Consider the following 25,411-nt stretch of genomic DNA (forward strand, 5'->3'; position numbering starts at 1 on the left):
GTACTCAGAGGAAGAGGCAGCTCTCTATGAGTTTGAGGCCAGCCTGTTCTAAAGAATGAGTTACAGTCTTTCCAGGGGGAGATAGTGAGACTTCATCTCAAAAAAAAATTGTTTTTAAGAATTCAAATGGCAGTTCCCAAAATGGGGTTCAGTAACCTGTGCCTGGGGTGCTCATATTTGGGAGCCTTTGCTTATTTTCATGGGCAGAGTCTCCTTATCCTTTAGACCATTGCTGTGATATATAAGTGATAGTGGCATTTCCCAAGCTACACAGGTCAAGAGAGTGTCAGAGCTCAGAAACTTGGTGCATTCATTGGCACCCGTGTCTTTTGCCCTTAACACAGAGATGACAGCGTAGCTTCCTAGCATTCATTATCTTGGCTGCCTGGATGTACAGATGCATGGTCCATGGGTCTAGACTGTGTTCCCTAGATGTGAAGGAGAGGACAACTAGGGGTTCTGGGCTGACACTTCATGAGCTTTTCAGGAGGAGATTCTGGGTGAGTATAGTGTAGCCAAATATTAGCAAGCCTTGGGCTTATTTGTAGACCCATTTGAGGCCAAGGGCAATGCACAGCAGCTTGGGGAGGATTCTGAAGATTCTCAGCACAGCACTTGTACTGAGGTATCCTCTGGAGGTCTTCCTGGGATGGAAGTTGTAGGTAGGAACTTCCTAAAGCTTGCCGTGTATTCCCCGGGGCCTCTGGGCTCATCCCTAGAGCAAAAGGTGGCCACTAACCCTACCAAAAAGACTGGCTTATGCTTCCAACTTAAATGGATGTTTTTTTGTTGCCAGTTTGTTGTGGTTAATTTAGAGGTATGGTCTAATAATGCTTACTATTAGCCCTATAATTATGGCATTATATCTAACCTGATATCACAATCTAAAAAAAAAAATACAGACACCTGATAGAGTTTAAGATAGCCTCATCTTACCTGGGGCAGTGCAGATAGTAACCCTCCAAACTACCTTTACCTTCCAGCCCTATCCCAGGCCAATTGTTTAATAATTTTTATCTTAGCTACTTCCCATCAGTAAGTTCACAAATACCTGCTTTTTCTCTCATCTGGGCTGCTTGCTTCTCTCTACACTAACCCATCATTGCCCTCTACCTCCTCTTCCTGTTTCTCTCTCCTTCCCCATGCTCCTCCTGTCCTCAAAGCCCTCAAACTTGGCCACACCTACACCTACCCCATTCTGCCCTGCCCAGGTTTAGGCCTTTTAATCAGCCAATCGGGAATAATTTCTTAGCCAAGATTACAAACATCATTTTGAGGTGCATGAGAGTCCGCTCATCTGGACGGCAGCCAGATCTTGGGGGTCAATAATTAGCATCAGAATACATAGCACCAGACCAACCCCCAACAAACCATTTTTAATATAATATACAGTAAGGACAATTATGAAACAATTATAATAACCAACAGATAAGATTTACACACATAATGTTTAGTCAGAAAGTATTTGGCAACTTTGAAGAAAATACTTTTTATCCTGTCTTGGTGAGTCTAAAGTTTTGTACACAAGTTATTTCAAAAGCAAAGCTTGTTCCCATCAAACCAAAAACATCTAGACCTTAAAACATCCTTTTGATTTCTAAACAACTAAGCTTAATTGTAAAATTATAATTAGTGTTCAGCCGCATTAGAGACTTAAGAATAAAATTAAATACCTGAGTAAACAGGAAGAACAGGCTAGCAGTTTTCAAAATTAAAAAATGGCAAAGACAGTTGGCTTCCAGGACAGCCACCCAAAACTCTGTAACATTGGGAGCATCATCTTCAGCCTTCTGGCCCAGGATATTTCACAGACACATTTGTGAAGCAGGAACCATTTAAACTTGTTTATCCTGTCTTAGCAGAGCTCAACAGTCAACTTGGCCTGTATCCAAGCTTGCCCATTTTGAGCAGAATTTTGTCTGTGTTAGAAACGAGGGCATCTTCTTTGCTCAGATGGCTAGCTCGTCACATTTGAAGCCATCTCCATATGGAAGTTCTTTGATGCTCAACATCTTCTTTGAGGTAGGCTGGGTGCTGCCAGGAGTTGACCTGTCTTGTTGTCAAAACAATTCTTAAAATAATAAAAACATCTTTAAATACCATATTTTGTAAAGTTCTGAGGTTTTTAAGACTCTCTTAATTTTTACATAATTATCTACAAAGTCATATCTGTTAAACCTTGGATCTATATTCCTGTGATAAATTAGATATCTGACATTACCATGACTTGATTAACTAACAATTAACTTGCATTTATTTAACTATCTTCAACAGTTTGTAAAATCAGTTTTAAAAGTACTGGAGTTAAGCCTTGTATTATGAGTTGAATGGGTACAATACCTCATACCAGAGTAGAAATATATATATTTCTATATATGTATGTGTGTGACGAAATAACCTTGAAATTTGTATCAATATAGCAAAGTTTATACCAATGTATCAAAATAACCTTATTTAACTATAACAATTTCAGTAAGTTGAAGAGTAGATCAGTAATCTACCTTTTGTATTATTATTCATACAAGTTATATATTCCCCCTTCTTTCTTTTCAACCCCTTCCTCCTTACCTATTAAAGATAAAAAGGAAAAGAGAAATCCCTGAGTCTAATCTTGTTTTCTCTCTGAACAAGACCATTAGTAACTTATAACCAATACCCCTAACAACAAACACCCATTGCCCATTAAAACAACCAAAAACCTACCCAATCCCCTTTAAAAGAAATGGGACATTGTTCTTCTCAAGGTTGCTTTTTGCTGATTATGAGGCATGGGATACCTTTTGGGGGGCCCAAATAAAATTGGGGGGAAAAATGGTTAAGCAAGCTAGCAGTAACAGTTGTGGCTCATTCTCTAATTGTTGAGAAATTTCAGGCTAATAGTACTCCTGTTTGCAACAGTCTGAAGTGCTAGGCCAGTTGAGATCAGTCGCTTTCTTTGAAGCTGTTCTGGGAGCAGGTTTTGAAGGAACGCCAACTGAAGCAGAGGCGAGAACATGCAGGATGCTAGAATAGATGTGTCAGCATCTCAGCATCCTGGAAGAGGAATCTCGTCAGGTATGATCCAGCCTCATCAGATTCTAGATCCTTTTGTTCTGAAAACATATAATTTCTCACAAGTAACATGTAGTTCTAAAATAATAACTGCACTTTATGTGCAGGAAGCACGGATCAAATAAGGATGTTTTCTGTTCTTCGTATGAGCAGAAGACAAGACATCCATCTCTCCATAAGCCAGTCTGGATTGTAAACCAAATTATCTATGCCATTTAAAAGAGTGGCATAGGAGGAGGCGAAGGAGGGGGTCACAGCTGGGATACAAATAGAATAAATTGTAATAAATGATAATAAAAAAGGAAAAAAATTAAAGAGTGTCATAAAAGAACAGTGAAAGAGCCACACATTTAAAGGGATAAACTGGCTGCCCAGGGCAACAGAAAAGGTCTGACCTTTTAAAATCAACTCTATTTAAATTTTCTTTCTACCTTTAATGCTTAAACACATCCTACGTCCCTTGTACCTGGTTAGAGGTTTGGGCCTGGGTTTCCACATTTGCTGTGGCTGTTTTTTTTCCCACCCCCTTCTCCATAAGGAGTGGATGGTTCTGCCTTTCAACTATGCCAATTGCAACCTTGGAGTTTTGGGACCTGGCTTAGGCTGTCATGTACTTCGCCACCTGTAACTGCCTCTCTCTGCACTAGGCATGACTGCCACCTGTCCTCTGTAAAAGTACCTTACATTTAAAGGGATAAGACAGCTGCCAGAGCAGACACCTCAACTCAGTCAGCATTTAAAAGCTTTTGGCTGTGGGAGGCATGCAGTTTGCATGTTCATCTCCCAGCCTAACTTTGCGTCCTTGCATTGACCAGCAGAACATATTTCTTAGGCCAAAATGCCCTTTGACAGCAGTTCTCCCGTGGGAGCCCCACTTTCTAAGGAGAGTGGCTGGCCTTTCAGAGCAGGGTGACCTCTTACCTCTCTATCCCATGCATATACGAATGCAGAATAGCATGTTGCCTGTGGGAGCCCACATCCTTGGGAAACAGGACCAAACACCAGTAGAATGAAGACAGACCTGACAGACTCATCTTCCCCTTATATAAACTCAAGAGTGGTGTGAATTCATCCTGTAGATCAGTAAGGATATTATCCACTATAAAGACAAAAAAAACTCACATAGTAACTTTAAGGAAAAATTTGTCATTTTGAATCCCAGACTGTCTTCGTAAGCAGCCTTATCAGCGTGGAGTCCTACTCTGACTCATGGTAAAGCCAGGCTGGTCTAGTATTTACAGAGATCTGCCTGTCTCTGTCTCCTTTGTGCTAGGATTAAAGGCGTGTGCCACCACCACCCTGCCCAAATATTTCATCTCAATTCCATATCATTGTAACTCAAAACTGCCCAGCAGTTCTCAACCTGTGGGTCACATTGCCACAAATGACCCTTTCACAGGGGTCACCTAAGACCATCAGAAAAAAAAATTATTTACATTACAATTCATAATAGTAGCAAAATTACAGTTATGAAGTAGCAACAAAAATAATTTTATGGTTGGGGGTCACAACATGAGGAACTGTATTAAAAGGTCTCAGCATGAAGAAGGCCCATGAGGATCATGGCATTTATCATTCATTGTGTCTGTTCAGGCACAGGGATGCTTTGAGCCATTCTGGCTGTGGGATTTGGGTTGTGAAAACCAGGCTCCCTGGCATCTTCTCCCCGAAGCTACCTTACACCCAAAGGATCTGTGGCTGTTCATGTCAGTCTTCACATGGAGTTCTCTGTTAAGAGCATATCAGTTCATTTTCCCTCATGTTCATGCGTGGGACAGTGAAGCTTCCTTGTCACAGTGGGTTTTTAGATAGGAATAGAGAGCTGGGGGACAGAGCCTGTCCCTGACCTTTAGTTAGCAGGGATGGGTTAATGCATGTCTCCCGGCTTGTTTTACTGGGAAAAATCTCAGGCACCTCGGAGTTCCCAAAAAGCCTCCCAATCCTCAAGAAAACAGGTTTTACTAGGAGCATGTAGGTTTGCTGGAGATGTCGCTGGGTTGGGAGAGTGCTTGCTTCCTGTGTGGGCACCTGGGTTTGGTCCATAGCATGATAGAAAGTAAATGAGATGTGGAGGAGGCACACGCCTGTAATCCTAGCACTCAGGAGGTAGAGGCACAAATGTTAGAAGTTCAAGGTCACCATGGGCTACATACAAAGTTCAAGGCCAAGTTGAGCCTTTGGGGGTGGAGTCAGGTGGGGTGGGGGAGGGTACTGAACTGGAAAAAAGAGAAAATACTTTTGTGAGTTTGGTTTTATTCTAACTCTTGAAGAGTAATCTGTGTGGAAAATCATTGAGAGCCTAGCTATGTGCTCTCAGACATGTCCACTAACAAGAATGCCCCATTATCCTGTCACATGGATTGGCGCCTGGAACTGTTTGACAAATGGCCATGTTAATGCACAGAAATCCCCTGAAGAGGCTGAGAGAATGGGCCTGGCCACATGTGGCTAGGTCCCGGGCTTTTCACCATTCTAAGAAGAATGAGGCAGTTCTGTACCCATGTAGGGATGACTCCGGGGGCATCCGTGAGCAGACCCACCTTCCTGACTGTCTCCTGACCCTCACTCCTACGTTACCATTAACTGGCGCCTCTTGTGCTTTCTGCATTCTAAATGAAACCTAAATCAGGTAGCCTCCAGCCTTTGTCTCCTGGTGCTGTGTACAAAAGGAATGTGATGACCATTTTGAGACTTATGCTCAAGAGCTGTTTCCTCTGTCCTCCCCCCCCACACACACAGTCTGTCTTTTAAAAGCCTGTTTCACAGTGCTGGGTTTCCTTGTCGAAACAGCCAGGAAGCTGGCCCCACTTGAATCCACCGAGCCACCAGGCAAGCTCTTCTCTTGGAGGAACTTCATCTGGTTATGTTTTTGGGTTTTTTTGTTTTTGTTTTTGTTTTTAAGAGTAAATAGGGAGCACAGGCATAAACGGGCGCTCGGTGTTCCCAGTGATTTGCTCGAGCTTGTTCAACCCTCTTCATAGATAGCGGGCGTGGATACAACAGGGTTTAAAACCAGGCTCAAGAAGGCAAAGGGTGCTTTGACCAAAGACCTTACAAAAAGATGACGTTGAATACCACCACCAGACAGCATCGCCTGCGCGGTTCTCCGGAACCGCTCTTCAGTCAGCGCAGTTAACTCGAGAACACATGGAGGAGATATTTCCCTTCCAATGCGCTGCTTATTGTCTGTCTTTCCTGAACTTTACTCAGTCGAAGAGACAGTCCTTCCCCCTCTCTGCCTTGACAGCGCAGGAGAACCGAAGGCCAGGGCATGGCTAAACCCCAAGGCAATCGAAACACCGCTCCTCGTGAATACCACCTTTAAAATTGCCTCAGGCCTTGTTTACCATCTGGTTAAGAAACCACAGTGAGCAGCAGTACAGCAGGTAACAGGAAGATTCAATGCGATGTATGCAGCCGAGTTTCCAGGGTCAACACCTTCTAGCGTTGAGATAGACAGCTCTGTTGATACTAAAGGAGGAGCCACATGGCTTACTGCGCTCTTGAACTAGACGGCGCGATCCTTACGAGGGTGCTGGCGATCGAGTGCAAGACAGACATGGCAGGGAAAGCCCTCATGGCACAAGTTCAATCTGTCCCTGCGCGTGCAGAAGTGACAACCTACTTGACAGTGAGATCCTTTACGGAGGAGGGCTTCTCTGAAGGCGCCACGCTTCCCGGGGTCGGATTGAGATTCAGACATTTAAAGCAGCAGAGGCTAGTCTTTGAAAGCTCATGGTGCAGATCTATTCCTGTTCATCAAGGCACCCAAGCTGCATGGCCACAAGAGACTCAGTCCTGCCAACTTCCCTAACCCCTGCAAAGTGGCAAACTCCAGAAAACGGAAGTCAGATGGCCAAGAAGGGACTCTCCAAACTCACAGATCTTGAGCTGTTGAGGACGTCAACAAGCCGTCCAGGTGTGCTCAAGGAATAAGTCTTGAAGACCAAGACGCACTCAAGGAAGTGTTTGGACTGAGACTGACAGATGAAGATATTACTCAAGCTCCAAGCAAGCAATTGAGATCATCAACAAGCCACCAACATATCATCAGTGTCAGCAAGCTTCTCAGCTTCATTCAAGCTAGATTTGAATCAGAGTTCTTGGAAAACTTAGGGAGGAAAAAGGAGAAAATAGTGGCCTGTGGCCACTTTAGGATGTAAAGACAGTTCCCCTTTACAAACCCTTCCAGGTGGATGAAGTAGGCTCAGGCCGCCTGAGCCTTCTGCCTGTGTGATGTGGCATGCTTCACTATGTATTACAACACAGAGCCTCGTCCCAGCATGCTTTGCGTTTGCTCTTGTTTTACGTATTTCTTGTGCCCTTTTCATGATTGGGCCTAGGAGAAGAAACCCAGCTTGTTCTGCCTGAGGTAGGAAATGTCACCAGGGCGAGGACAGTGCAGCCCGACACCTCAGCAAAGCTGGAGTGCAGGCACTCCCTCACATCGCAGAGAGGCTTTGCTCTCGCTTGGTCACAAAACTACCTTGTGTGTTTTTCTTCAAATAGGTTTGTTAGCAACTAGCCCACGCATGGCTCTCAGAGACTGTGTCTGTCACCTGACAGGCTACACAGAAAGAAGCAGGGCCTTTGCTCTCAGCAGGGGCCATAAGTGAGCAGCCACATTTGCACAAAACTTAGGACTTGGGGTGGAGCGAAGGATGCAGGGAGGAATGCCACCATGGCCCCATTTGTAATCCGGGGCAATCTTCCTGTAACCCACACTATTCCAGTTCCCAGCTGAATACCCATGCAGGTCACCATTGATAAGACTTCATTAACCCTTCCCTGGCCTACTACCACAAAGTCCCCATTCATTTTTAAGGCCCCTGGGTCACACCTGAAGGATCCCAGGACATCTAGTATGTGGAGAGCATTTCTGCCTTTCCTCTCCCATTCGAGGCTCTCTATCCTTGAAGCTACTGATACGTCAGCTATCTCTTCTCTGCTGCAACCTGCAGCAAAGTCTACAACTCAACTTCCCATAGCCTCACAGGACCCCAGACCTGGAGCACCGCATAGAAAAGTGACTCCAGCAGTCTCTTCCACTGCTGGTGGTGGTCCCACCTCACCCCACCCCACAAGCACACGCACAGAAAAAGGTATGGATTTACACCTCTGATGAGCATCCCCCCAGAACCCCCGCACTCCTCTGAAGTCCAGCTCTGGCAGGCGACCCTGGGGACTGTTTGGCCCTCCGAGTCTGTCCCTTTAGAAGTTGTCCTGCCGAGGCCTGGTCCCCGCCTCTCTATCGATCCTGAATCTCTTCTGATAAGGCCTTCCACTGGAATGGCTGTGGCTAGAAGCTGCTATCTAAGCACCTGCCAGTTTCGGTCCAGTAGGAATAAAAGACCCAATTCATCTATGATGAGGTGGCATTTTAGTCCGTTTTACAGAAGACAAAACTGAGGCCCCGGAGAAATTAAGGATACCCTAAGAGTCATCGCAGCCTGTGACGGGTAGAGTTCAGCTCCCATGCTCAGCACCACCGTTAAAGATCCCTACACTCCCTGTGAGCCGATGGCCACGGAATCCAGGGAACATAGACCAGTGCGGCTGCAGCCGGTCTTGGAAGCAGGTGTTTTGTGGTGCTATAATTGGATGCCTGGGTTTTTAAGAACCAGGATGGTTTAAAAATGTTCCACAAACAAGGGCTAAAACACAGCATTATGGAAGTTCTGTGCTAAATTAAATGGCAGTTGGCTCTGCTTTCAAAATTGCTTGTTCCTGTCAATTAGACACGTTTTAGAAACATTTCACATCTTGAGTAGCTGAACAAGTGGACCCAGCATTTCAGAGGCAAACTCATAAAAACAAAACCAAAGACCTCTGTGTAAAAAAAAAAAAAAAAAAAAAAAACTTTGGTGGGGGGGCACAATATTCCTGTTTTTCCCATCTATACAACCATGAAGGAAAGCAAGCTTCGGTTCCAGTCCTGGCTTGGACAGGCTGGGTATTTGTTTGGCTTCAGGAGCTGACTTCTTATGGTCATTCAAGTCCTAGCTCAACATCCAAGTAGTAATTTGTTTCCTTTGGAGTCTGCCCTCATGTGACAACTACCACCATTTTTTCATCATTTCACACAGATTGCGGTCTGCTTCTTTTTCGGAAGTAGATACTGTGGCTCTCTGCCCACTCAAGGGTCCCTGGCAACTCCCTCGGCCTCCCTCTCTCTTCTGATTCATTCTTGGTTCTGTGCCAGAAGGTTTTAGACTACTCAGATGACAAAAATGATCTCTACTTGTTTGGGGTTTGCAGTTTCCTGTAAGAGTCTGGCAATTTTAGAACTCCCTCTGACATCTTACCATCATTAACACTGGCAACATTTGGCTCTCCCTCATCTTGGTGCTTCGGGTCACTTCTGTAAAAGCCCATCCGGGAAGGTGAACCAAGTGCTTTCTCTTCGCCACTTTGCAGTATGTCCTGGGTCTTCACTGCCACAGGCTATCCCTTGATCTTTGAGCAAATTTCAGACAAAACAAAACAAAACAAAATTCTTGGTCAAGGTGCAATCACTCCAGGAGCTAACTACCACAAGAGGGCAGTAAAGACTCGCAGAAGAAAGACTTCCCCTCCCCTAATGACCGCACTAGGCCACAGCAGAAGCAGAGACTTGCCTGGGCCTCTACTTGTTCATGAACCGGAATGGCAATGAAATGGTCATTTCACGCTCCTCGTTGCTCCTGGTTTTAGGCAACAGTCATGGTGCTAAAAGAGAGGGTCGTCAAGTAGGTCCATCTATTTTTGCTTGCACGGGGATGGTTTTCTTAGTAGTGGAGAATTTCCCCCCTTAGGAAGCATTGGTGAGAGTCCGGAAAACCATTTACTTCCCAGCATTAGAGAAATCACGGCACTCCCAATCCTGTGAGGCCTGTGTGGTGGGGACCCCAAAGGGGACCGTTCCTGGCAGGAAAAGAAATGCTTTAGTGTGAAAAGTCACAGCCATTCCCCTCTCACTAGACTTCCCGAAGGTGGGAAGTGGTGCTGTCAGCCCCAGGGGGAGAAACACCCAGAAAATGGTAAACTTGGGGGGGATCTTCAAAACAGGATCCATTGGCAATCCCAGCATCCTCCTGTAGCAACTAGGGAGAACTAAGGACAACAGCCTTCCAGGGACCACTCACCAGGTAAAGCAAGTTGAGCTGCTTCTAGATTATTAAGCCTGTGTACCCTGAGGACTCAGAGGCAGTTAACTGTTGCTGGTGGGGGGAGGGGTGGACGGTGCCGCTCCCTCCGACATGAGCTATTGGCAGTTAATGGTAACTGGGGGGAGGGGTGGCATTAACTCTTAAGGTGCCCATGCTCCGGTAACTCTTAAAAACACAAAAAGAAAGAAAAAAAGGAAAAAAAAAAAACTCAATTGGGTCACCAAAAATGGAAGATTAAAAAAAGGGGGAGGGGGTAAAAGAGAAAGAAGGAGGGAAGGAAGGAGGGAGAGACTTGTAAGGGGAAGGGAAACCAGACTTTGGAATCACTGGGAATGGGAGATGGTAATAGGGGTGATTATAGCCAAAGTACTCTGTATATGTACATGTATGAAAAAGAGGTTAGCTTAACAGCTAACAGGCATGCCGCCTATCAACGGATGAATCAAAGACCGTATGGGAAAAATAGATAACCAAGAAAATAACATAATGGCTACTAGAAACTCATGAGGCTTGGTGGGAAGCGGCCAAATGCTGCTCTCCATACCAGACAAAGCTCTAACAGATCCTGGGCCCCACGTTTCCCCTCCCCGCCCACTCAGGAGGCATGACTCAGTTGCCACAGCATCGAGGCCTTGTAGCTTCCTGTGATTCCCTGGCTTCGTGCTAACAGTGGCAACCACCTGAGCGGATGCGTCCACAAAAGCAGTTCTCGTTAAGGAAATGGCTTACTGTGTGTGTGTGTGTGTGTGTGTGAGCCCCTTGCCTGTGGGCTTTGCTGAGTTAAGTACCTCCTACTTTAGCGATAGTCTTATTTTCCGGTGCCACCTAGCATGCATGTCAAGAGACTGAATGGTAATTTGATCCAGGTGCATTGGGAAGTTTTCAGCGTTGCTGTCCTGTCCTGATAAGACAGTAAGGTGACACAGGTATTTTATCTCACTACAACTCCAGGGCTAGGGGGACATAGCTCTTGTTGGTGGAACACTAGCCTCGAATGCTTGAGGCCCTGGGTTTGATCCCAGGCACTGAAAAATAAAATCTGTAAAAATGTAAAAGGTCCGCTGAACCATTTTTGAGCATCAAGAGTAGATACTGCACCCCAGAGACCATCCCAGCCACTGCCTGGGGTTCTGAATCGAAGCCACGCGTTCATCCATCCAAACGTCAAGCCAAAGCAGCAGAGGCGGACAGTGATGTAAGAGAGTACTCGGCCTGCATAGCCAGAATTATTTACTGACCATTGCTATCGGGATAAGAGCACTAGTTCAAAGACTAGAGTTTGGGCATCAGAACCGAGAGGAGAGGAAATGGATCTGGCCATGTCACTCCGACTCCTCACTTGCAGTGCCAGCAGCCTCGTGTCACTTGTCTCCAAATCCGCTCTGTCGTCCTCCTGTGGTTGGTGACACCCACCCTGGGGCCACCTGGAGTGCAGGAGGATCAGCCTCTGCAGCCAGGACCCTGTATTGGGATCTACTGGGGAGAAAGTCCTGTCCTTCTCTTCCTTCATAGCGCTACCCCAACCCTGTGAGGGGCTGGAGGCGGTGGAGCTGGCCCTGGAAACAGCCCACCAGGCTCACGAGCCTTCATCTACGTGCAGGCGTCTTCATCGTAGGCAGGCTAGGCCTCCCCAGGGATCCCGCTTGGGCTGATGGACTGTCTGTGGGCCTGGGGAGAGTGAAGGGTACACATCTGTGGGCTGCTTTGCTGTTCATCTGTGAGTCGCAGCTCGGGACTCCAGGTGTCAACGGTCACCCAAGCCCCCTAAATCCAAGTGTGTAACTGCATCACGGGTAAAGAAATAAATGAAAAGATGCAGTCAGAAGAAAATGGGCTGACATGGGAGGTGGCCTGCCCCAGGGACAGCTGTTTGCTTTCTGTACAGATACACTTTCCTGCTGCTGTCATCTGCTCAGGCTGCTGTAACCAAAATACACAGGCCACATGCCTTACAACTGTGGTCCACTGCCCACCATCCTCAAGGCTAAGGGAGTTCAGGCTCAACGCAGAGACAGATTTGATGTCTGGCTCATGGATAGCCCCTCGTTCCTATGTCCTCACCTGCTGGAAAGGATGAGAACCCTTCCTGAGGATACTCTCTAATCCCGGTATGATTTTGGAGCCCTGGTGTCACAGTTACCACCCCCGCTTCTCACAGCTTCATGTTAGGGGTTAGGATTTCCAAACGTGAATTTGGGGCATAAACACTCAAGTCAAATCCACAAGCCTCATGGCAATGCATGATCTTACTTATAGCATTAAGAGATGCCTGTGTGTGTGTGTGTGTGTGTGTGTGTGTGTGTGTGTGTGTGTGCGCGCGCGCGCGCGCGCACTCGCGAGTGGGCACACTCAGATGTGTGTTAATATTTTTAAATCCAATTGTGAGGCCCTAGAGCAGTGGTTCTCAACCTTCCGAATGCTGCAACCCTTTAATACAGTTCCTCGTGTTGTGGTGACCCCTGACCATCAAATTATCTCATCCCTACTTCATAACTAATTTTGCTACTGTTGTGAATTGTAATGTAAATCTGATATGTGACCCCTGTAAAAGGGTCATTTGACCCCAAAGGGCTCTCAATCCATCAGTTGAGAACCATTGCTCTAGGGCATAAACTTTGAGATGATGAGATTATTTCCCAGTATCGAAAGGTGGACACACCTGGGTGGAGACGCTCTCAAAGCCAGATCTGAAAGAACAGTGCTAGGAGTCTCACCCACTAACGTATTTGAGAAATCAAAGCCTATCTTTTAGAATTAGGGTGTCCTGACTCTGTGGGGTTCCCTCCCTTTCTCCCTGGTCTTCCTCTATCTGTCTTCACACATCTGGCAGTGGACATTGCCAGCCTCGTCCCATCCAAACCTCTCGATTTGATGACTCTGCATGTACTAGGGAGTCTAGGAACAAGGAAGAGCTTCAAACTGAAAACGGTGCATCTTCCTGCTATAGAAAACACTGAAAAAAACAACCCAGGTGTCTGACAGCAAAGGAGTGAAAAGTTCTTAATGCGTGGCAAGGAATCGAAGGTTAGAGTAATGCTGTACATGTGAAATAAGATAAGAAAACTGAAGGATTGTAGGACAGCTGTAAGATGTTAACAGTGATTGTCTCTGGGTGATAAAATCCTAAGCACTTGAATTTTTCTTTTTTTTTAAAAAAAGTATGCATCTTAAAATTTTCTAAAATGAAAATATCATTTTATTTCAAGAAGAAACAACTCTGCCTTTTAGAAAATATTATGTGGAAGGGCATTCATTCACTCATTCGTTTCATTCAGAGCATTTGAGATACACCATCCCGCAGACATGTCCTAAGCTCTAGAGATACACGAGAGAGAACTCGGCAGAGAACCTCAGGCTCTTCCCCATGCAGACAGAGGGATGACCAGGCACAGAGCATAAAGACCCCAGGTAGCAGGAAAAGCAGCAGGGAGCACAAGCCACAGGAAGCGTGCTGACGGGTACATTGATAGGATGAGCGGGGGGGATCCCGGGGTCTTAAGGAATCAGTTTCAGACTAGAAGAAAGATGGGTGTGGGTCACAGGAAGCAGGAAGCACAGAGGCCCTCAAGGGGCAGAACGCTTGGCCAATCCAATAGATGAAATAGCTTAGCCAGTGAGCAGTAGGCTTCTCATGTACATTACTTCTCATGTACTGCTGAGACCCTCTAATGCCCTAAGTGGCATTCTTTTAACCTGTTTCCTAGCAACCGAGTAGCGGGACCAGATGTCAGGACCCATAGCTGATTGGAAACACAGGCACCAACCTAGCTGACAGGTGCCTCGAGCCAGCCTTCCCCAGGTCCTCATGATTTGCTTCTGAAGCGCTCAATTGCCCTGAGCCAACACTGCAGCATGCACAGGTGACCACGTGACCTCACAGACAAGGTGCTGCACTGCTGCGGCCTTGGTCCTGTGGAGCTCAGTGATTTCCGCTAACCCTATCCTGCTTGGTGGAGCCATGCTGAAATGTCCAGTCCGTGTTCAGGTAATGAGCATCTAAAATAAAGACGAGATGAAGAAATAAAGAAAACAAAAGCACAGAAAAGAAGCCCACAGTAGTTCATGTGATCCCACGGTTGGGCACCATCAGCTTGTCCGGCCCCCTGGAATGTCAACAGTATCAGGACCCTTCCACAGCGGTCAAGCTCGGCGGCAGTCGCTGCGTCACACCGCCGTACTTGCGCCAACTCGAGGGGACACTTTCATTGAAGCGACACTTAGGGAACAGGTGGGAATCAGAGCGCTCAAAGGGGAACAGCGTGGGATTGGACACTTCAGAGGCTGCCCAAGAACCCCTGGGAAAGGCAAGCTCCTACTGCAGTGTGGGTCTTAGGACCTAGATAAACCAGAACCTCTTGTCAAAAGTCTCAGGCAGCGTCATGGTAGGAGAGCCGATAAGTGAGGAGAGACTCACCACAGCTCTGGGATTTTTTTTTTTTTTTTGCGGGGGAGGGGGGCCTGTTTAATCTTGCAGCAAAGCTAGAGCACACGCGGCACACACAGTTCAAGCAAGGCAGGGCGTTGGAGGTATGAGCTTAGTGCTTTGCCATTGCTGCCCCCCAAAAAGTCAAATCGTCTCAGCTCTGCTGCTCTAAATGGCTTAACGTGAGAGAAAATGGCTGTTTCCCATCAGCCCATCCTTCACATACCTAATGTAAGTTATTACCATTGTTATCATTATTTTGTGGATTTATAAGTCAGAATCTCATGTAACCCAGCTGCCTTGAACTGCTGGTCCAGCTGCCCCTGCCTCCCGCGTGCTGGAACTGACCTCAGGGTTACACCCCTACACCCCACGACAGTGCAAGCTGTTTGGCATGGGACTCATTCCGGTTTAAAATTTAAAACCCTGCAATAATGAGCTGGATGGGAGGAGCCCCACACATCACACAGACAGGTCAGTGGACGCAGAGGGAGCCACTTACATTTGCCTCTACTTCACTCCCAGAATGTGCAAGGATTTGAGTTTGCAGCGCTCGGACTCATGTTGCTTTATTTGTTTGCTCTGGCCAACCCCGTAGCCCTCCAGGGAGTACAAGGATGCCTCTGTAGTTCAAAAGAATAAGATGCATTATTAGTTGGTTATTAGCTCATTTCCCGGTGAGAAAAGGACACTAGCTCCTCTCGGAGTCTGGAAATCCAGGTGACATCATGACACCAGGCTTGACAACTGTTCAGGTGCCATCTTTTGAAGAACCCAAATTCCCCAGGTGCAAGTTAGTTTAGCTAAAGCCAATAAAACTGTTTTTGTATAACTAAGGACAGAAGAAGAGAGCTCAGGAAAGTTTGAGAATTTCTAGTTAGTTTGCTCTGTTTTACAACATTACACATCAAGATTTTTATTTTTCTCTTTTTTTGAATAATTTCTATGCTGTTTTGTTTTGTTCTCAAGAGAGGGTCTCGCTATGCAGCCCTAGAACTTGCTCTGTAAATTAGGCTTTCCTCAAGCTCAGAGAGCCACCTCTCCACCTCCCAAGTGCTAGGATTAAAGGTGTGTGCCACCGCCACCATGCCTGACTATATGCTTTTCAATAAAGCCTTTTCCTTAACCAGTCTTCGCCCATCCTGCAAAAATCCCTGTTTTGTTTCCTGTCATCCCCCTCTCTGAAAGGCTGTGAGGCCCATGGGACATGCCCAGCCTCCAGACAGAGCACAAACATGTGCCAGGGTCACAGGAAGTCATAGCCCATCTTCTGGTGCTACAATAAAATACTCAAAGCCAGCCAGTGTATAAATTAGAGATGGTTATCTAGCCTATGGTTATGAAAGTCTAGAAGCATGAGCCAGCATCTGCCTGCCCTGTGGTGAGGGCTGACATCATTTTTTTCAACTCAGGCAGAAAATGGAAGGGGTCTTCTGAGCACCCTTCCTCCTGTCACTGTCTGCTGTCAGCCCCTGCCTCTGAACCCTGTTTGCTCTTGCCCCAGCAGGGCACCGGCCCACTTTGGTCCCTGTTCATATTGCTGGAGTAAAGGATGTCAGCAGGAAGCCCCGGGTTTCTGAAATCTCTGCAGCTAGGCTCCAGCCTTATCCCCCCCCACTCACACACACACACACTGATTTGATTTGCGCTCTTGGTGAAGTCTGTGCTACACTCATGACAGCCAGAGTAATGTCAACAATCTGCAAGTCCGGGAAGGGCAAGTCTCTCAGGCCTGCTGTGGAGTCAGTTGCCAAGCAACCCGCTCAAAACTGAGAGGGAGAAATGGTGGGCTCAGAAGCACAGCTATGGGATGACTGTGCCTTCCAGAATGTGACCTGGGGAAGAAGAGAAGCCAGCTGTTCACAGCATCTGGTTCCTGGCCAGGGACCCTCCTAGGAGGCCTCTGGGGCTGTCACAAACTCCCCTACACACACACACACACACACACACACACACACACACACACACGCACACATGCACGCACGCACACACACACACACACACGCACATGCACGCACACGCACACGCACTACTGACAGAGCCGCTGAGTATCTCTGGCTATCTTCTCCAGCTCCACAGTATTTCTAACCCCTCCTAGGAATGGGGCTTGCCCAAAGGTAGGCCAAGACCAGTAAAGTTGATAAACTTACGGATTTTCGTGTTGCTTTAGAAAACTCAATATCCGAGGTGGGTTGGTGTTCGTTATGCAGCAAGTCCTGCAGATGGCAGTATGGAGATGGCTCCTGAATGCTCTGGAGAAAAACAGGAGCGGTGGACAGTGCCACTCTGGATGGCGGCATGTGCATAGAGATGCCTGGGTCATTAATACCTCAGGGATGGCTTGAGCAGGGGTGAACTCTAACCCCACCCCCCCTGGGCTGGACCCTGGGCAGGAAGCTGTCCAGCTTGAGTGCAGTTAGTGATGTCACCTGGTCTTGATCTGGACCCCATACGCCAGCCTCCCTCGGTGAGCGCAGCACTCTCATCCCAAATTACAGAATGAGCCCTCCCAGATGGAGCCGTGCTTTGGGGAAAACTTTTCCTGTGTGGTAAGAGCCCCCACTGATCATGGCTGTAGTCCCGCCCTGATGCGGTGTGAGGGATTGTCTTCACTGGGGTGGGAAACCTCTGCTAAGAAAGAAACAAACCTCCAAGTGCACATTTTCCCTTGGAGCTAGGACCCAGCCTTGCCATGGCATGTAGCAACAGTGAGGCCCCTCCCTCTGGATGCCTCCTTACCTCCCTGACATCTACCCACTGACCTACTGTGGTGGTTTGACTAAGAACAGCCCCCCATAGGCTCACTTTTTCGAATGCTCAGTTATCTGCAAAGCGGCCTTATTGGAGAAGAATTAGGAGGTATGGCCTCGTTGGAGGAAGTTTAGCCTTATTGGAGGAAGTGTGTCCCTGGGAGGCGGGCTTTAAGGTGTCAAAAGCCCATACCAGGCCCCCTTCCCCTCCTCTGCCTGAGGGTGCCACCCCGAGCCACTGCCCCAGCCTATGGGTGCCACCATGTGTCCACCATGCCCCGGCCGTGACGGCGATGGGCTAACTCTCTGAAACTGTACACAACCTCCCAATGAAATGCTTTCTTGTGTAAGAGTTGACTTGTCCCGTTGTCTCTTCAGAGCAATAGAACAGTGACAAAGACACCCACCCACAGAGGTATTGACCTCAGAGAGAGCCTAGCACCTGCTACAGTCTGCTGCACTGAGGAGGATGGGACTTTACCCCCAACATCTAAAGCAATTACCCTGGACCTTGAAATTGGGGCTGAGGTGGGGGAAGATCCACCAACCCTAGGCCACTGCCTCTCTCTCGTTAGGAAGCAGACAGTTCAGAATACTAAGTCTGGCAGTGCTCTAGGCGTCTCTGCTTTCTCTAGGGCTTCCTCGATGGCCACTGAGGCTTCAGCTCCCACGGGATCTCATTTGCTTTTTTATCTGCTGAGCCCTCTTGGTTTTACCCATTGGCAGTGGGAAGGGGACTGTCCTTGAGAGTGCCACACCAGCGGATCCTTCCAGGCCTGCCATGTGTGACTCCAGGGTACGAAAACTCCCTCCGGTACAACGGCATCCTTTACTGGGTGTCCTCCAGGCTGGTGTGAAACCACATGCCAGGAGCATCAATATTTCTATCGATTCAACTTCTCATGTAACCAAGCAAACCCCTGTTCTCGCCACTCACTCGAAAGGAGCAATAAATTGTCTTCAAAGCTTACAGTCAGGCAGCTCCTCTCTGGAGAACTTTCTGCTGTCATTTTGCCTGAGTACAACTTTCCTTCACATGGATTAATTTTAAGTTACAAAACCCACAAATCAAAATACCCACACATAGTTTCATTTCCTTGATGACGCTCACAATCTCAAGATGCTATTTACCCTCAAGAAGTTAACTTAACATTCCAGGACTAGAATTCACTTGCCGTCATCAGATGGTCGCTCTTATAAAGTTGTTAACTAGGTAAAGAGTGAAAGAGTGTGCTCGCTCTGTAGAGCTTCCCCAAGGGACGCCAGGGACCACGGATCATCACCTCTCTTCACCGTCGGGTACCTCCTCTCAGCCCATCACCTGATAGCTGGCATCGGGTTTATTAACAGTGTCCTGGCTTCTGTCATTCTTTCAGTGTCTTTTCCTGTTTGTGCTTGTTTCAGAAAGCCAAGCTCGGCCCTGCTGGTAACAAAGTCATCAGCCCTTCAGAAGACAGGAAGCAACCATCCAACAACCTTGACAGAGTGAAACTCACAGACTTCAATTTCCTCATGGTGCTGGGGAAGGGGAGTTTTGGAAAGGTAAGAATGGAGGGGGTTTGCATAAAAACATTGGGTCAGTGTTGCTTAGTGTTGGGTCAAGTCACATTCCTCCCATAGTTCAGCCTTCTTAGAAAACAACTATAGTGTCAGGGAGATTACTCAGCAGTCAAAAGTACTGGCTTTGCTTCCAGAAGACCTGAGTTCGTCACCAGCACCCTCCGGGCAACTGGTAACCAACCACCTGTATTTCTAGCTCTGGGAGAGCCAATACCTCTGGCCTCCATGGGCACTTGTGCTCACATGCAAATACTCTACCACACACATATACATATATCATGATTAGAAGTAAAAAAAAAAATAATTTTTAAAATTTGAAAATACTTGTGCTGAGATTGGGAAGGTAGCTCAGTCAATAAAGTACTTGCAAGTAGATCTGAACCCATGTGACCTGGGGTGGCATGAACTTACAACTTCAGCACTGGACAAGTGAGTCCTAATGCTCACTGGCCAGCCAGCCTTGCCCACTGGGCCAGTTCAAGAGCAGCAAGAAATGAAACCTCAAAAAAATGAAAGAAAGAAAGAAAGAAAGAAAGAAAGAAAGAAAGAAAGAAAGAAAGAAAGAAAGAAAGAAAGAAAGAAAGAAAGAAGAAAATGGTGGATGACTCCTGAAGAATGACATCCAACCTCTGAACATGCGTACATGGTCCCTCAGTGTACATACATGCAGGTACGTGTACACACACACACACAAAGCTACAGGAAGTTAGTTTGTAGTGTTCCCATTTCCCAATGTTCCAAAATGTTAGTTGAATTACTAATTTTCACTACTAAAAATTGAACATGAACTTGCCCTAAGTCTGGATGGTCATGATGAGACCCTACAATGGGGCCATATAGACTTTGGTCTGCCCATCATTGCTTGGCCTCTGTGGCTCCAAACCTTGTGACAGATCCATGAACTGATTCTGAGCCTGCCTTTTTCTTTGTCTGTGTTCTTGGACTTCAAGGTTGCAAAGGTCACTCACATTTCACTCTCAGAATGCTTCCAGAAAACATGAATATGGATAATTCCAGACTAATTCCATTAAAAAAATATTGAACATCACCATTAACAGACAGAATAGCAACTTTGGGTATCAATACCCTACACTGTCTAAAAACCTGGCCACTTTATAAAGGAATAGGAACGCTGAAGGAATTTTAACTTGTGGTAACTTACAATACTTAAAAATCTATATGTAAAATTTATGTTAGCTAGCTCTCCATAACTATAATGAATTGCCCAAGGAGATTTACTTATAAAGAGAAAAGGTTTGTTTTGGCTTTTGGTCTTAGCGGCTTCCGTTCATGACTGAGTGCTCCTATTGCTTTTGGCCTTCGGTAAGATCATGGCTGAAGAATGTGTGCTGGAACAAACTTCGCTGTCATTTCATCATCCAGGGAACAAAATGAGCAAAGAATGTGACCTTTGTCCCACAGTGCCTTTTGAGATCATCACATACCCCCAATAACCTAGGGACCTATGGTAGTTAGCTTTAGTTGTCAATTTAACACAACCTGGACTCCCTCGGGAAAAGAGTCTGAATGGGTTTCAACTGTCTACGTTGGTTTGGACTGTGGGCATTTGTATAGAGAATTGTCTTAAGTTAACTGATATGGAGAGAGCCAGCCCACTGTGGGAAGCATCATCCCCTAGGCAAAGCTGCCTGAACTGTTCAAGAGTGAGCGGAGCACAAACATCCCGGCAGATGGGCATGTATATGTATTCATAAGACTGCGTGTATCATGTGACCAGCTGTCTGGCGTTCCTGCCTTGACTCACTGACAACCATGGATTGTAACCTGGAGCTGTGAGCTGAAATAAATCCTTTCTCCCTTAAGTTGTGTACTTATGTTTTGTCAGCATACTTAATCACAGCAACAGAAATGAAGCCAGAGGAGACCTCAGCTCCTACAGGGTCTCCCTCCTCCCACTATTACCACACTGGAGACCAAGATTTCTCCACGTGGACTTTAGGTGATGATACCCACAACGAAACCATGCCAAAGTACGTTAGTATTTTTTCCGTCACTCACTCACAGACTTGCACCAACTGTCACTGAACTGTCTCCCTCCCTTGTTCCTCACCACCTCCATGCCCACTCCCAGTACCAGATGCCTGCCTACTGGCGCTGAGCCTTCTCTCCTTCTGTCCCCAGGTGATGCTCGCTGACAGGAAGGGGACGGAGGAACTGTACGCCATCAAAATCCTGAAGAAGGACGTGGTGATCCAGGATGACGACGTGGAGTGCACCATGGTGGAGAAGCGGGTTCTGGCCCTGCTCGACAAGCCGCCGTTCCTGACCCAGCTGCACTCCTGCTTCCAGACAGTGGTGAGGACGGGGGCTCCTGTCTACTGCTCTCCCTCTCACCCGGAGGACAGATGGTGTTCTCAAGACCCTCGAGTCCTGATGGGTTAATTCAGTTTCGTTTAGAGACAGACTGCTGCTGCTCATCCTTCAGCGCAGCGATTTTGTTTTGTTAGAGAGAAGTAATCTAGAGATGATTCATGTCTGTGTGCACGTGTGCAGGGGTTACATCCAAACGCTAAGCCACTTTAAAGGAGGGGCCTGCACATGGGAAAATCTGGGTAACCATTAGGGTCAGCTTAGAAGTGGGCTTCCTCACACAGGCCCGTGCTAAGACTTACACAAAACGGTCACAGATTCACAGCCCTGCTTTCTTTTATCAGCAAAACAGGCTGGCCTTGAGCTCAGAGATCTGCCTGCCTCTGCCTCCCAAGTGCTGTAACTAAAAGCGTACACCACCACACCTGGCCAGCCCTGCCTCTTAAAGACCGCTGGTCCTGCTGCCATGCACTGCAGTGAAACACCAGGATACTCCCTGGATAATGAACGACACAGCAGGCGTGATATAGGCTGTGACCTGTCCTGCCCCCCGCCCATGAGCCACGAGAAAGGTCACAAGAAAGAAACCCAAACTGTGCTATTTTTCCGGCACGTGAAGTTGAAGTTCAAATCTAAACATTTGTAAGTCACTTTCTAAGGACAAAGCCACTTCCCCCTTCCCTGTCACCTGCAGCTGCTTTCCCACTGTGAAGGCCAAGGTGAGTCGTTGTGAGACATGCAAAACCTGTACTTACTATCCGACACTCTGCAGGAAAAAAAAAAGTTTGCTGACCTTATTCACAGAAAAATTAAAGGGAAAAAGAAATGCTCAAATTACCGAGGTCTTTCCGGTCTCCGCGGAAACATGCACATTAAGATGTAGCGCCGTGAGGCAATGCCAGAGAGGCGTTCTCCACCCCTGAGCCCCACTTTTAAGAGGGGTGAGTTGTCAGTCTTCAGTCCTCCAATAGCTGGCATTTCCGTCATTGTCTCGTTTAAAACTGCCCTGTGCTCAGAAACCGACAGGCCCTCAGGTTGCTCTTTTTAAAATCTTTGGAAGGTCAGAGTCTCAAAACGGAGCATTTCTGTGGGCACGGTGTCCTGAGGCTGCAGAGCCAGGGCTGGCCACCGTGTGTCAGCCTTGCACCGGTCGCTCGGTCAGCGCCAGCCCTCCTGGAGTGCCAGGGAGAGCTAGTGGCAAGACATGGAGCAGAACTGAATCCCAACCCTGGTCTGTGACCCTACAGACACCAGCGCAGCACTGGAACGTTGCAAAGCAAATAAACGAAGATGGAGATAAGGCCTGAGAGCGGAGCTCCCCAAGCCGCTTCCTGGCTGTTGGTACCAGCTCCATCAGCTCTCCCTCCCGAGCTGCAGCTTAATGTTCAGTAACCTCTGCGGAAAGAGGGTGTTTTCTAGAATCCAGCAGAGATCTGCTCTTACCATGCTTCGTTGTGCTGTTGGTTATTTCCCCATTAAACTGCCTGGTCTCCCCCATCTGTCCCAGCATCATGTCCTCGTAAATATGCAAACCTAACTTGGCTCAGTGATGTCTGCCCTCTGTGGGGCCAGCACTTAGCATACCAGTGACAGAGGAAATTTTTAGACAAAAAGGCAACATTTGAGTACATTTTGGAGGCAAAAGAACATTGATTAAAATCTCCACTTCTGGTGCTCCCCTCTCCTGCACCCACTAAATATCATTAAGTTTGTGTAATTTATGAGTTCAACCTAACCCCAAGAGACATATTTTCAGAAGCATGCACTTTAGCACATTGCTGCATTAGCATGGCATTCCTCCTGGCTGTTGCAAGCCAGCACTAATACGTGTTCATCATAGATAACATAGGTGAAGAGGAAATGATGGGCCCGGGTGGAGAGTTCACACCACCCCTAGTTTAGAGATACAGTATCTGTATGGGGGAAATGAGCGAATGTTTGAGGTCTTCACTGTAATAAGGCTCATAAAGAACCAGAAGGCTGCTGGCATGTTATCAGAGAGCCATCACCTGCAGATTTATAAAAGGACATTATCCTACCCGAGGCCCCGTGCTACTGAGTTATGTGTTCCCCCACACCGGAGGAAAGAGTGTAAAGAGCACCCAGCAGAGCAGATCTGCCAGGGCCACCCTATGTCAGCTAATGAGAACGAAGGAGAAAGCTCTGCTGAGAAGGAGCCCTACTCACCTATGAACCTTGGTCTGCAGGACCGGCTGTACTTTGTCATGGAATACGTCAACGGGGGCGACCTCATGTACCACATTCAGCAAGTAGGAAAATTTAAGGAGCCGCAAGCAGTGTGAGTATGTTTGTTTTGAGTCCTGTAATTCAAACAGCCCTAATCCTCCCAACCGGGAACTCCCTCTGGATTAGGTGCTCAAGGGGAACTCCGTTCACTTGGATCTGAGCACTGAACTGTCCCTGAGTGGCAGATGTACCAACACGACCCACAGATAGTTCCAAGGGCCAGTCGATTCTCAGCAAACAGGACATGCTGGCGCCCCCCCCCACACACACACACACTAACACCCTATGGATTGAGTCCTTCAGCATCCATTGAATGGACGGCAATTCACATTCACTATGCATTCATCCCTCAAGAGTATAAAAGGAATGGGAGGCCCAACCTTTGGGGAGCCCATGCTCTCCCTCAGCATTTGCAAAAGCCCCCCAACCGTTATAACCCAGTTGCTGAAACTGTATGTGTATATACAGGGTGCCACTATCACCCCAGAATTGGAGGGTGGGAGCAGCATGTAAGTGGAGAATGCCCAACCCAAAGGTGAGTGGCGCCTTCCAAGGAAAGGATGTGACGAGATAGAGAGCCAAGTCCAGGGAGCCCGCAGCTCAGGGAGGCTCTGGGGCTGGATGAATGAGTGCAAAGCCTGCTGGGAGGGCAGCCGAGGAAGATGGCACAGAGAAGGACTTGAACCAATGGGAGTTTCTACTGAGTCCACTGGCTGAGGGAATAAGAAAAAAAAACTATGGATAAGGCTGGTGCAAGGGGACATGTGGGGACCACTGCAGGGAAGAAGAAATGGAGCTGGGATTAGGCCTTCATTTTCAAGGAACATTCTGGAAGAAGAAAAGCAAAAATCGGTGACCGAGGCAAGAAAGGAAAACCTCTTTCAAGTGATATTCTCAGGCCAGGGTGAGGACAAATATCGAGGAGGAAGGATGCTTGTCTTGGGATGCCCCTTACCTTTGGGAATGCAAGGGCGGAGAAGTGGGTTCCAGGAGGAAATGGAAGAGTCATATATGGGGGGTAGGAGGAACATGGCTACCTACACTGTTACCAGTCTCTCAGGAGCCAGGAAGTCTGCGACTTTAACAGAAGCAAAGTGAGCAGAGAGCTGTTTTCCATACCTAGACGCCAAGGCCCAGTGGGCCTGCACCCGTTAGTCAAGTCAGCAGACAGGAATGGGACTAGAGCTCATTTGTGATCTGAAGCATAAATCAGAGAAACCCGGGCCTGTGTGGGTTAATCTGCAAGTGAAAGATTAACTGGAGGCAGATAGGGAGCTCTTTACTCACGAGCTTTAAAAAAATATGAAGGGGGATTTTTCTGCTTTTATTTGTACTAAGAAGCAATTTTTTTTAATACCTGCCCTTATCCCCTCATTGTGCATCAGAGGGCTGAGATGTACAATGAGATGCTCAGCTTGAAAGCCTGGAGCCGGAAAGGTCAAGGTAGCAGATTGGCCATCTTATGTCATAAAGCAACTGGACGGCACTGCATCCGATGCCTTCTCATTCTGCTTGCGCTGCAGAAAAGTTAAAAATAAGTGAACCATGGAAAATAACATTTAAAAAATCACCTGTAATCCTGTCTCTCCCACCCCTCCCCAAGGCCCCACTGCTGGCCTCCCCCACCAGCCTTCCCATGCCAGCCCCCACTGCCAGCTTCCCCCCCCCCCCGTTCCCAGAGGCAGCCCCACCAAGAGTGTGCGCTCAGCTTTCCTCCACTCCACAGCTACTGTGTTTGTTTTAAGCCTCCTGGTGTGTCTGCCTGGGAACAGACTTGTGGTTCCTTGGACTTCAAAGACTCCCCTGTGCTATGCAAATTTTAAAACATCATTCTGGATTTAATCTGAGTTCCAGATATTAACCTATTAATGATTCTGAAGCGATGGTAATGACTGTTTTTA

At 47.3% G+C, this 25,411-nt stretch overlaps 1 protein-coding gene across 1 annotated transcript in view; it reads left to right on the plus strand.

The window, feature by feature from the left end:
* Positions 1–25,411, plus strand: part of Prkca (protein kinase C alpha) — a 386,510-nt gene that overhangs the window by 320,110 nt on the left and 40,989 nt on the right. The window contains exons 9-11 of the mRNA XM_021648501.2: positions 18,777–18,914; positions 21,075–21,248; positions 23,471–23,562. Of these exons, the coding sequence (XP_021504176.1) occupies positions 18,777–18,914; positions 21,075–21,248; positions 23,471–23,562 (404 nt within the window). The remainder of the gene's footprint in view (positions 1–18,776; positions 18,915–21,074; positions 21,249–23,470; positions 23,563–25,411) is intronic.

The sequence above is a fragment of the Meriones unguiculatus genome, chromosome 7, assembly GCF_030254825.1.
Source record: "Meriones unguiculatus strain TT.TT164.6M chromosome 7, Bangor_MerUng_6.1, whole genome shotgun sequence".
In the NCBI taxonomy this organism is placed as follows: Eukaryota; Metazoa; Chordata; class Mammalia; order Rodentia; family Muridae; genus Meriones; species Meriones unguiculatus.